The 12,643-nt window shown below is 37.5% G+C and overlaps 1 protein-coding gene across 1 annotated transcript in view; it reads right to left on the bottom strand.

Annotated features, from left to right (window-relative positions):
• The window catches only part of SLC25A12 (solute carrier family 25 member 12), a 46,819-nt gene that overhangs the window by 1,245 nt on the left and 32,931 nt on the right, over positions 1-12,643 (bottom strand). The window contains exons 14-16 of the mRNA XM_085066467.1: positions 4,135-4,275; positions 2,662-2,800; positions 177-335 (exon numbers count right to left, since the gene is read on the bottom strand). Of these exons, the coding sequence (XP_084922593.1) occupies positions 177-335; positions 2,662-2,800; positions 4,135-4,275 (439 nt within the window). The remainder of the gene's footprint in view (positions 1-176; positions 336-2,661; positions 2,801-4,134; positions 4,276-12,643) is intronic.

The following is a 12,643-nucleotide window of genomic DNA, read 5'->3' as shown; positions in this document are numbered from 1 at the left end:
ACAAATCATAGTGTTAAACAAATAAAACAATTTTTCAAGAGAAAAGCTAAACATTTTTAACAAGGTGTTATATTTTTCACAATCAGACTTTGTAAACACTGCTCTGATTTGAGTCCTTATCAAAGCCAAGTGCTAATTTGCAGATTTGGAGTCAGCCTTAATACTTTTTTTCTCACCTCCAGCTCCCTTCCACAAAGCCGAAGGGCCTTCCTCCCTCAGAATCTTCCTAAAGCAGTCAATAACTCCACTGTACGTTGTCTGGCCAGCGCGAGCTGCCACTTGCAGTCTAGTCTTGATGACATCAGCAGGGGTTACCAAAGAAGCAGCAGGCACACCTTTTAGGAGAAACCACATTTAATTTGCACAAAGGATCTTGTAAAAGATAGAACACTTAGAACTGAAAAATACAAGTGCAAAATTTCATATGTTTTACAAAGGCTAGACATTACAAAAAGTGCAGGTTCTTACTCCTGATGCTCATACAAACTGTTGTGTCTGATATAATCATTTCGACTTTCTTCTAAGTTAAAAGGCTGTAACTGATAGTAAAGGAAATAAACTATCAAAAACCGGTATCAACTTCTAGCGGCCTGGCAGGAGCAGTACTTTGAAACAAGATAAAATTTGCTATTTATGTAACATGAATTAGTTGCACAAATTTACTGTATTTGTTTATACTCTACAATGTATTTTGCAAATTACATAGATGATTGATTTGGGAATTGAATCCTCTTGCATCCAACAAATTGCATCCATTTGTTAAAGGTGTTGATGAGAAAAGCTACTCCTTAAAACCCCTACTCCACAGAAATATGTCTATACCGCTGCTTGGACTGTTCTGTAGGAGAATAGATGCTGCTTACTGCAGTAGGCAAGCCATAAAAAGACTGAGGACAATGAAGGTGTTTTACATTAGTAAAGCTTAGTACCAACTAGCTTAGTACCAATTAGCTTAGTACCAACAGCGTGATATTAGCCAACAGTGATGGAAAAACAAATCTCCACTTCCAAGGCACCACTCAGCTTTCTAGTCAAAGGAAAGGAGAACGTTTTCAGAAATGTACTCCACAGTAGTATGTAACTGTGTTATCTATTTCTGAATACCTCTGAATACTGTAAAAACTTTGTCCCCTTAAAAAGAGGAACCATCTGCTGATTTAAAATTCTGAAATTAATTTTGACTTCTGTTGAACTTTTACAACTGGTTAATATTGAATTAAAAATTTTAACAAGTCACTGACTCGCATAGCTGATGATAAACTCTAAAATGTCACTGACCAATTCAGGAGGTTTTAAAGGAAAACAGAAGCATTGTAGTTAAGCCTGCAAGCATACACAAATAGCAGTCAAATGCAGATTGTCCTTACAGGCAGATCCCTTCAGACTGTATTCTGTGCCTGCTGCACATGCATACCAGGAATTGAATAAGTAATTGAAAATTTGAAATTTGCAATTCAGAGAGGCAGATTCTTGTACATGCTATAAAACTAGGCCTATAAGATTGACACACATTTTTAATAGGGTTCATCACTTAGTATGAGCAACACAGAAACACTAATGAAACAAACAGAAACTGTGAAATTTGCAATCTAAAAAAGTCTTATAGGAGATACAAGTTAATAATATATTTAAAATTATATATGAGTATTGTAAAAGAAGCTAAATAATTTTCCACTTCTGGCAGCTCTGCAATATTAAAGAATAAACAGGGCTACAAATCTGTTAGATGTTTCCTAAGTGGTCTCCCTTCCCTCTGGCACAAGGAAGACACCAACTGGAACAGAGCAGGTGCAGCCAAGCTCTGTATCAAGTCCAATATGGGAAACTGCTATTCACACACAGGCGCTCATGACTGATGTGTGTGTGTCTATATATACATATATGTATTTATAAAATGATTCCTTATGACTGTAAAAAGTAGCAAAGGGTCTTGCTCAGCCCAGTGGTGTTTCTGAACTGCAGATTCTGACACTGAATCATTCACAGTTGAGAGGCTGCATGCAGATACCTGGTTTTTATCTGCTGAGCTCGTCCTTGGTCGTGCAGAATCTGGCAATCCCTATCTGCGTGTTTAAATATCCACCACTCTAGTTTCTACATCTAGTATTTCTATACCCCTTGCCATTTACTACAAACAACTTTTTATCACAGCTGCATATTGTCTTTATACTAAACTTGTTTGAAAATTCTTAAAATATTTTAAATTTCAGAGTATGGTACTTCAGCTTCTTTACAAACTAATGCCCTATTTTCAGCAATTACATTTGAACAAAGTTTCTTTTCAGTTATTCCGGAATCCAAACCTGGGCAAGTAATTTTCTTCTTAGCTCTTACGATCTCTCATTTTATGTTCATCAAAGATTCAAATTAGCCTTCAACTCTGAGAGCTCAGTAACAAGTAAAACCCCATTGAGACAGACAGATCAAATTTGACTACAAGTTGCTGAGCTGCATTACGCTGTTTATCCACATTATGCAAATGTAATTAGCTCTCATCAAAATTACATCGCCTCCCACTAAGGATAACAGTGATCAAATTTAGATTAAATGAGATACAATGGTACAGCACCCTTCCTTTTTATGGGGCTACTGAATGAATATTAAATATTACTCACTAAAAGAAGAAAAAAATTACTTTTAAGAAACATTCTGCAAAATTACCTGCAATGGCTCCAGCTGCAAGGAGATTAAGCCCTCCCACATGGCCAGTTTCATCAGCAAACATCATTTTACTATGAGCATAAACCGGAAAATAGATTGCAGAAAAGGGAATGTCTCTGAGGAAACATGCTTTGGCACCCTGACACAGAGAAAAGAGACAGAATGCAAATAAATTCTGTAAACAAGGCTGAAAATGATATCCAGCAAGCAGTCTGAGCCCAGAAAGTACAAACTCTTTTGATCTACTACATAAATATCAGAAAATAAAATGTCTCAGGAAACATACAGGGAACTTGAAAGTAAGAATTAAGCACATCTAAAGTGTCTAGAACGAGGCAGAGTCAAGTTTCATGTCTAATTTTGGTATGGTATACATGACATCAATCCTGACATCAGTACCTAGGATAAATACTTTTTACACACTATGTGTCCAAAGGCAATGAAGGAAGTGACAAAGATAAGTCCTTATGTCTTTCTGACAACCAGAGAAGCAGCCAGATGGGTCCCTGCAGGCTATTTTCCCCACCAAACACAAAGGCACTACTAAAATACCAGTGAGCACTCTAAGACCTCACACTGATCATCATCTGGTTGACCAAAGAAGCTGCACTGGAAGGTTAGCAAAAAGAGGAAAAATGCTGCAAATTTGGTGCAGTTTAATAAGGAAATACAATGGTCACAAATCTCATCTACCAAATTCAAAACAAAAGCTTCAGCTCTAGAAGTAAATGTGCACATTTTTATAGCATTATTGCAGGTCTATGGACAAATCACATAAAGCCATGTTTTGTAAGTGCACAGCTAACAGAACTGCTGAATTTACGTATTACCCCTTGCACTGGCAGAAGATACAGAAAGAAACACTCTTCCTTGTTTAAGAAAACTAATAGCTTCTGCTCCATTACACCTGATCTGTAATGATGGCAGTAAGTGTACCTGCAGGGAAGGAATCTGTTGACTGGCATTCTGCTGAAGTACCATACAGAACAGGCTTTTTTCAGTGGAATTTATTGACAAATCCCACCACTTAACTTCTTAAAAATCTGAATCCTACTAAACTCCACTACTGTTTCACTGCCATCAAATTATTAAGACAAAGAGAATATCCTGCTGCAAAGATAACAATAGAGATACAGAGATTCAAAATAAATGTAAGAAAAACGCACAGGGAAAGCTAAAGAAACTTTTCACAAAACCCCACCAAATGAAATGAGCAGTGCCAGAATCCAGCAGGTCTGCAATACATGACTCCCTGCAGCTTGGCATAAAAGCCCAAAGGATAGAATGGGGGAGTATTTTTTGTATCCCACTGCCATTAATATAGAAGTGAGTTTCCTTCAGTTTTCCACTGTGGGGCTGCCCTGCAGGAAGAGATTGGTTTTAAATTCAAAAGATGTCTTTAACAGGTTTTTGTTTCAACAATATAAAAGTTTAGCATAAAACGATGAAGCCACTCAAAGCAGAAGTACGTACCTTATAAAGACCAAGAAAGCCTAAATCTTTTATAACAGAGAGGGCACTGACTCTGGGTCCTGTAGTAATTTCTCCTGCTACCTGCAACCGAATCTTTACAATCTCCAGAGGATTAGTGAAGATGACCTGGGAAGCTCCTGCCTGCAAACCCGAAGAAAAAGAAAGTAAATTGTGTTACTAGAGCATGTAGTGACATACTGACTTTTGCAAGGTGATGAGTGCCTTCACTTCTCACTGCATTGGCTGATATTCTCATGTAAAAATATACGAGAATTTAATAAAGCACCTGTCTGGAAGTCAAAAGCCCCAGATCAGAAATCATGGGTTTGTAAAAATAGATTTTTACATTTATATTTTTATAGTCCCCTGAGGTGAATTAATTCAGTTTGTCACTGCTTTTCTCCTTGACATCACTTTCTAGAAGTCATGGCTGTGTTTGAAAGTCTATCAGATATTACAGGAAATACTAAACTAAAATAATCATTATAGACTTGTGCTAGTAGAGCATCAAATACACATAAAGAAGACCTTATGTTTATTCAATAATAATCCATCACGAATGTGCAGACATGCTATTTGCATTCAGAAGTGATGCTGTTTAAAAGATAAATTTGCATTTAACAGTGTAATTTTAAATTATTAGAAAAGGTGTTTGGAGTTTTGTTTAGCAGTGTGTAATAGTCCTAAGTGGAAACAAAATATAAAATTTAAATAGGAAAACTAACATTTCAAAATATGATACTAGATAAAAACAGGAGTCATATCTTTGAGCTGAGCATGACAGATTTTACTTGCAGGAAATGCTCTGCTGGCAGTGTTGAAGGACTATCTTGCAAACTTCCTAGTAGTAGTGTTGTAAAGCTGCTTCTGATTCTGCACTTTAACCAAAGACTTTCAAAGAACTGCATTTCACATTTGAGAGAGATTCAATCTGACAGTTCTGTTTCAGAGTTTTAAACCTGTTTAGAATTACATGTTTAGATTTCTCCCTGGTTTGCTGTAGGTACTACCATTCACTTCTGAATAAGTATGTGGTTCATCACAAACCACCTGTATTTTACTAAGCTTGTTATCCTCCCCACTTCCTAAGCCACATTTTTTCATTAAAAAATTAAACACACTTCCTTAAAATTTGTGGCATATAACCACTTGAATACAGCCAACTTTTAAAAGCATTTCTTGCACAATATAAAAGCTCCTCTTAATTCTGACCTAGTCCTCCAACCCATCAAATTTTAGTGAAGTAAACAGATGCAGAATATCTGCAATTAAAACTTTTTACCACTTCTAAATTGTCCAGGAAATAAACCCTTTCTGTGATGCTGGGGGTATGGTGAAATAAAATAATAGTCTGATACAGCACCTCCTGGACAGCCTGCATGGTGTGCTCTGCTAATTGATTCACAACTGATGAACACCAATCCTTTCTGCCTATAGCACAATTTCCTCTCTCCAGCAGCATGCAGAACACATTTGAGATTAGCTCTGAAGCACAGTTTAGAATTTGACAATCTGAATTATTCTATCTTAGAGACAAAAGAGCATTGCAAACCTCATCAGCTCTTACTGAGAATGACCTAGCACTTGGGCAGCATCTATGGGCTGGGGGCATGAAGCAGCAACACCTGCACTGACCAAGCATCCCATACTCCACTGAGCCTCTACTGAGCACTGCCAGCCTTTTATTGCAAGCCCTGATTATTACTTCACTCAATATTGACATTTAAAATCATCACTGCAACAGCTTTACTGAAGCACCTTGACCCAAACAGTGGGAGATCAACCCCTGCTTTTGATTAATTATCTCCACTGTAGTAATTACTGTCTTTAACACTTTCCACTCAAATAATCAGTCTATACAGTTAATCTTAATTTTATTCCCTCACTTCTTCACCTCTCCAAAAGAAAATCAAAGCCTACATTTTTGTGGACATTTGTTGCTACCATCAGGAAGATCACTAGAACTCCCAGACTGGCCAAAGTGATTCCTATCCTCTCTGCTCCTTGGACTTGCTGCACTGTATTTACTCAGTTATCTGACACTACTCATGTCCAAAGGCATTCTTCAGACTCTCTTAACTTCTCATCTCACTTTTTCTTTTCCAGTTCACACACACCTATGCATGCAAGATGAAATGGCTGTCTTGCCAGACAAACTTCCAATCTAAACAAAATTTATAAAATTTGCATCCAGCAAGTTCTGTTAAACAACCTCTTTTTTTGTTTGTTTGTATTGCATTAAGCATAAAACCAATTCCAAATGTTTAGCATTTCCCTGTATCATTTGAAAAAATAATTTTGGTAGATAAAATGTTAAGCCGCATGTTCTGGCTTCATATTACAATGGACCACACAAAAAATTCAAGTAACTTTAAATTGCAACACTAAGCTAGAAATTCACTCCTTCTAGACAATTACCAGCTACCTGCCTATTAAATATGTATTATTTGTTTACACATATATGTGAAATTCCATTTTTTATTTTTAATGTTAAAAATTAGCACATCCTGCAGAGCAGCCAAAATAACTCTTCCTATTTGCCTAACACCCACCACAGAAACACAAATAGGCCAATTTGTAAACATTTCTATTTTCTATCCTGAATTCAATCTTCCTGCAATTAACATTTTCCTCTCCTAGGAGCACAGCTGCCTACCTTTCTGTTAAAATCAGCCATAGCCCTCTTCAGATACAGAAAGTAAAAGATTCTGAACACAACACATTTTAATAACTTAGTAGCAACACTAAATATTCATACAATGTTACAAATTCTATATAGTTAATACAGAATTATGTATTCCAATAATATTAAAATATTATTTGGTGATCAGGTTATTGAGGAAAATAAAATACAAGGAAAACCCTATGCTTATCAGTATAAAACCCATTAAAAAGCTCTTTAATTACATCAACACTTTAAACATTGAGTATTTACAGTGTTGACAGACTTCTCAACAGGCAGCTTTCTCAAAAAGAGCTGTAACTTCCTAGATTCCCAGATAAATACTGGGAATATGCAATATGTCCTTCTATCCAAGTCTTGTCTTAACACTGTTTTACTTGGAGCTTGGCAAACTTTTCTGCCCAGCAGTGATTTGATTCACGCAAAGAGTGCTGCATTCAGCAGAGTGGCACAGATGAGTTAGGTCCCTCAAGGCATCACAAGTACAGACAGGACAAGCATTGACTTTAACACACAACATGTAACACAAGAAAACTCACTTTCAATGCAAAGTGAGTTTTTTGAATGCAAGAATGAATGCAAGGGTTGTTTGCTTGTTTGTGTTTTCTATTTAAGCAGAAGTGGCAAAGAACGTGTGGGGCAGAGAGTGCTGCCTTGGGGAGCAGAAAAACACAGCAGAAAAGGATGCAGAGGAGAATGACACAAAGGATCTCCAAATAAAAATGAACTGGAAGCATGTAGGTTTGCAGTACAAATCTCCACGCTCCTGTGCAAATCATTAGCAATCAGCATCATTCTTGTTCAAAGTCTCTTACTTCAGCTGTCAGCTATGTATGTTAAATACATGTGCATGTGTATATGTACACAGAGGTATATATTGCACTCCTTGAATTGCTTTTGGAGATGGTGCAGTAAATCTAGATTTCTCTCCCACAAAAACCTCTCTTCACACATAAATTGCAACAGACACTTTAAAAAAGGTTGACAAATTTGTTTCTGAATGGAGGTTATTCATACACATCAAAAATACCAGTAATAAAAGCTTCTACTTAACCTTAATGTCATGTAAAATAACTCTACAAGGAGCAAATAAAGGAACTAAATCTGACAGCAAAGGTTATGAGAGAAAAGATGTAGTTTGAGATCCCACAGCAAACGCCCCATGACATGCCAAAGGCTGAAGGAAATACACAAATGACCCTGCAACATGAGACCTCTTGCCCTTTCCAATTCCACCCGAGAGGCATATGCTGCAAAGGAGGAGAGGCCTATTTCAAGCCCTTCCTTCCTTCCTTTTTGAAACCACCACATCCTGCACCACAACGATGTCCCACAGAAGCAGCTAAAATAAGATGTTACTTAAAACAGTGTTGTTTGAAAACATCAAAAGAACTTGCACTTCTTTCTCAAGGCAAAGTTGACACTGTTCATGAACATACAGTAAGCTTACTGTCTCTTTCATTAAACAATCATTTTCTCCCTGATTTTAAATGTCCACAATAGAAATCAAGATAAAGGAGTAAAGTTTAAATCTGCTTTTAACTTCATGTTTTTGAAGTATAATAAAAGAAGTAGAATATCTACAGAGTTTTGAAGGAAAATCAGTCTGACAGCGCTAATTCTGTATTTTTGTGTTTGTTAAACAAAACCATTAACATTTTACATTATTTTTTCAAAAATAAATATTTGACACATTCCTATTTGCCTGATAAACCTACATGCATTTTTGTGTGTCGGTATATATATATATGCATAAATATGTACGAAAATTATTTTTTACAAGTATACCAAAATATTTAGACTAAATGTTAGATTTGATGTTCATGAAAGCTTCAAAATCAAGTAACTTTGGACCTCTCTGTGTATTTATGTGCAAACACGAATTCACATACACACATCCCAACCTCTAATTACCAGCAGATGCACTGCCTACTCCTCCAAGGGTTCTCAGACCCTTTCTGCCTGGCACCCCACATCATCTTTCTCCCTGCAGCATAAAGCCAAAACATCTCTCTGATGAAACACAATTCATCCATTCAAAATGCTAAGCACCATGAACAGGACGGGAAGAATCCATTTCTTTCTGTGTAACTCATAGGAATTACAGCCCAAAATCACAGTATCTTTGTCTCGTGTACCAGTAATCATGAATCATTTACATAGCATTAGATGTCTACTTCAACACTGCTTCCCAGCTGAGGATGAGCAGCTGCCCTACAGCACCTTGCCCTTCACAATGTACTCACATGTGTCATGCGTGTAAGCTCCTCTGGGAAGCACTGTCCATATCAGGCATGCGCTCTCTCTGCTTCCCAGGCCTCTGTCGGGATAGAGGAAAGCATTGCCAAAGCCTCACTCAGTCTCCCTGCAACTCAAAGCTAATGGTAGCTGAAAACTTCAAAGGCAGGAATGCAGGTTAATCACTGAATTACACTGAAATGTAATTCAATTAATTACAGTACCAGTAGGGAAAGAAAATGTTTGCTCTGAACATGTGTAAATGTGGACAGTGCTGTTAATGATTAACAAACCAGCATACTTCAGGCAGGTAGGAGAATGGGATATCAGTTTCATCCATCAGGGACAAGAGCCCTTTCACTGACAGGTATGACCTGACTGCTGTAACTGAGCTGCTCCACGTAGCTGCTCTGCAGTTTTCAAATGCAGCTACAGCTTGAAAGCAGCTGGGAATATTTGGGCTCCAACAGAGCAGACCCTTCACTTCCCAGTGACATTTACATTGCCCAGCAGCCAGCAGGTAGGTTTAAATGAGCACAGGGCACAGGCTGCCTGCGGGAGGTCCCTGCCCTGCAGTAAGGAAGGAAAGACAACAGACAGGCAGCTGACCACATAAACAAGCCACTGCAAAGGCAGAAGTCTTTGTTAACTGCTGTGAGAATGAAGATGTTTCCCCGTACTGAGAACATGAGTTTACTCCATAACTCACAGAAGCTGAGAATAATTGGAGCCTGAGAAGTAAGATTTTGGCCAAAGCGGTTCAGTCTCCTGGGGACGTGTCTGTGAGTGGCCCCTTTGCTGGACAGTAGAGCTCTGCCAGCAGATCCTCCAGAGCTGAGGATACTGACCAGCCTACACAAGGTCTCATGAATCTCTACTGTCTTGATATCAAAGGTTTCACCTGTCCTTATGCGTGTGTCTTAGAAGACTGTAACACCACACATGAGCTTTGATACAGCACTGCCATCCAGAGAGGAGAATTTGCTATGTCTGCTGGAACCTTCCCCAAGCTGCCTCCACTTCCTCACAAGAATTCTTTTGATTGCTGTTTGAGGACCGTGGCATGCACAATATGCTTTTGTATATGCACAATATATGCATATAACTTTTATATGCACAATACTTGCTTTTGCAAGAGGGAAGGCTTCCAAAAACATGGAAGGTCTCTGCTGTAAACTCTGTAAAAAGGCTGAAAATATGCCTTGCTCAACTTGTTCATCCACCAGCAGTTCCATACCAGAAATGATCAAAAAGTGCATTATTCCTGTTAATGAGGAGATAGTTCAACACTAAACACAGGTAAGTCAGAGTCAGAGACAGTAAGAAGTACATCTCTGAGAACTACATGCAGGCATAATGCTATTTCTTCTGATGTTATGACAAGGTGGAAAAGTATGTTTTAATTTTAGCCTGTATTTATAGTGTACTATTAGCAAAATATTGAAGTGTTGAACAGTAAAGAAAAGCCATAAAGAATCAAGTTACCCAAATCCAGATGCTGAAAATAATTTTGGCATATATAAAATCCAAACATTCCCACAGTATCACACCACTTTGTACTAACAGAGAGAAAAAGAAGAGAATAAAGGAAAAATGAAAGGTAGTATCACCCAAACACAAAGCTTTGTGTGCCCCTGCAAGGAAATGGACTAAGCTTACTTTTGGCACTGCCTTGGATGTTGGTTGTGCCCCACAATATTTTGTAGAAAAACAATACAGTAACACCAAAAATGTGAAGACCAATACTATTTCCAAGCAAGTCAACACAGAAAAGAGCTGTCACAATGACAATGAAAAGGTCTGAGGATAAAAAAAAAAAAGACTAGTATCAAATTGATCTGCTTTAGCCAACTGATACTGTCAGACTCAACCTTATAGGCTTGATAACAAAGATTCTGCTATTTAGGAAGAAGTGGAATTGCTAAAATTGAACCAACCAGCAGTACAGACAGAAAAATCTTCAACTGGTAAGATATCAGATGATCCAGTGGAAGCTTACGAAGTAACATCCCTCAGGTTGCTAAACTGTGGTCAACACCTCTTCTATAATTTTATTTAAAATTCTCCCAGAGTGAGTGAGAGTAATATAACCTTGAAAAAGGAGGTGAAAATATCAGCTACGACAGCCAGCTAGAAGAAAGTGTTGTGTTTGACACTACAGATGAGAAGATGAGCACTACAGATTTGAAGATGAGCAGACTACAGATCTGCTCATCTTCAAATAAAACATCCAAATTACTGAAAGCTTATCTGAAACTCAATTTCTCCCCAATTTTTCCAAGTTCATTACAGTAAGACAATGAAGTTATTTTGAAAAAACGAGTGTGTAGCACGAAGTGCAAAAGCCTCTAATGTAGATTCAATTTAATATTATATATTTCAGTACAAAATAATGTAAAATAATAAAACTCAGTATCAGATATTTGATTTTAATTATGAGTTTAAGCACAACACAAGCACTAATGAATTATATTCTCTTCCATTATAAATGACCTGTATTTGCTTTCTGTGTTACTGAGCTTTCTAGAAAAAGGTTAGTCTTCTGCTAGCTATACATGAGACCTGCTTTCTCACATTTCTCAGAAAATAAACTTTGTGCACTGACAGGTGAAGACTCAAGCATGTACCAGGCTGCCAAATTCAATCAGGCAGAACTATAAGCAGCTTCCCTTCAGGGCTGTTTCTTTGAATTAAAAGTTTGCAGAGGTCAACAACCTTTCTGCCCCAGGTTTTCTTGTAAGCCGAGGAGGTTTTCTACCAGCCTGTCAGCCTACTCAACTGGAAGTTATTAGTGTTCTCTGCTACAAAAGAAACCTAACTCAAGCTTTAAACATATTATAGGGTTAACAACTGTTGGGGAATCCCACAAATGAAATTAGCCAACGTGCAAAATCAAAAGGAATCTATCATCAATATCAATTCAAAACACTTACAGATTGCTAAAACATTCACTGAATCACAGCCCTCAATTTCAACAAAAACATTGCTTGTTTTTTAATTGTATTTAGATGAGGGATGTAATTAGCATCTCAACTAACACAGCTACATTTTATACAAAGTCATTTAAACAGACAATCCACTCATACCTGTTACCTGAAGGGTAAAGCTATATTGTTCTTTTTTTACATATTTTCACAAACAGAAAAAAAATTCACATGCAGCAAGTTGAAGAATATATTTCCTTTCTTTCTTAAAAAATACAGCAAGAAATATATTTTCTTAAACCACCCTAGACATCTTCATCCCTCCCCTGAAGGAAATTCAATCATGCCTATAATCCTTTGTCAAGGAGTACCTGTATCTTCCCAAACTAATGGTGAATGGCAACCCAGCAGTACATATGGAAAGGGAGAATAGGCGTCCTGCTCTTTGGACTTGGTGAATAAAACCACTGCTGAAACCAAACGCTACAAACTGGGCCAAAAGAGCAGTTTAAGCACATCATTCCAAGGGAACTTAATTCAGAAGTATGCAAAGCTTTTCAAGCAGAAAAAGTACTTTTTTTAGTTCTTGTGACTGGGAGAAAAAAGAGCACTCCTGTTCAAATTGACAAAGCACACCCATTAACTGTCATTCCAACTATTCTGG

Source organism: Lichenostomus cassidix, chromosome 7 (assembly GCF_008360975.1).
Source record: "Lichenostomus cassidix isolate B80296 chromosome 7, HeHo_3.0, whole genome shotgun sequence".
Classification (NCBI taxonomy): domain Eukaryota; kingdom Metazoa; phylum Chordata; class Aves; order Passeriformes; family Meliphagidae; genus Lichenostomus; species Lichenostomus cassidix.
This window is presented reverse-complemented; position numbering and strand designations above follow the sequence as displayed.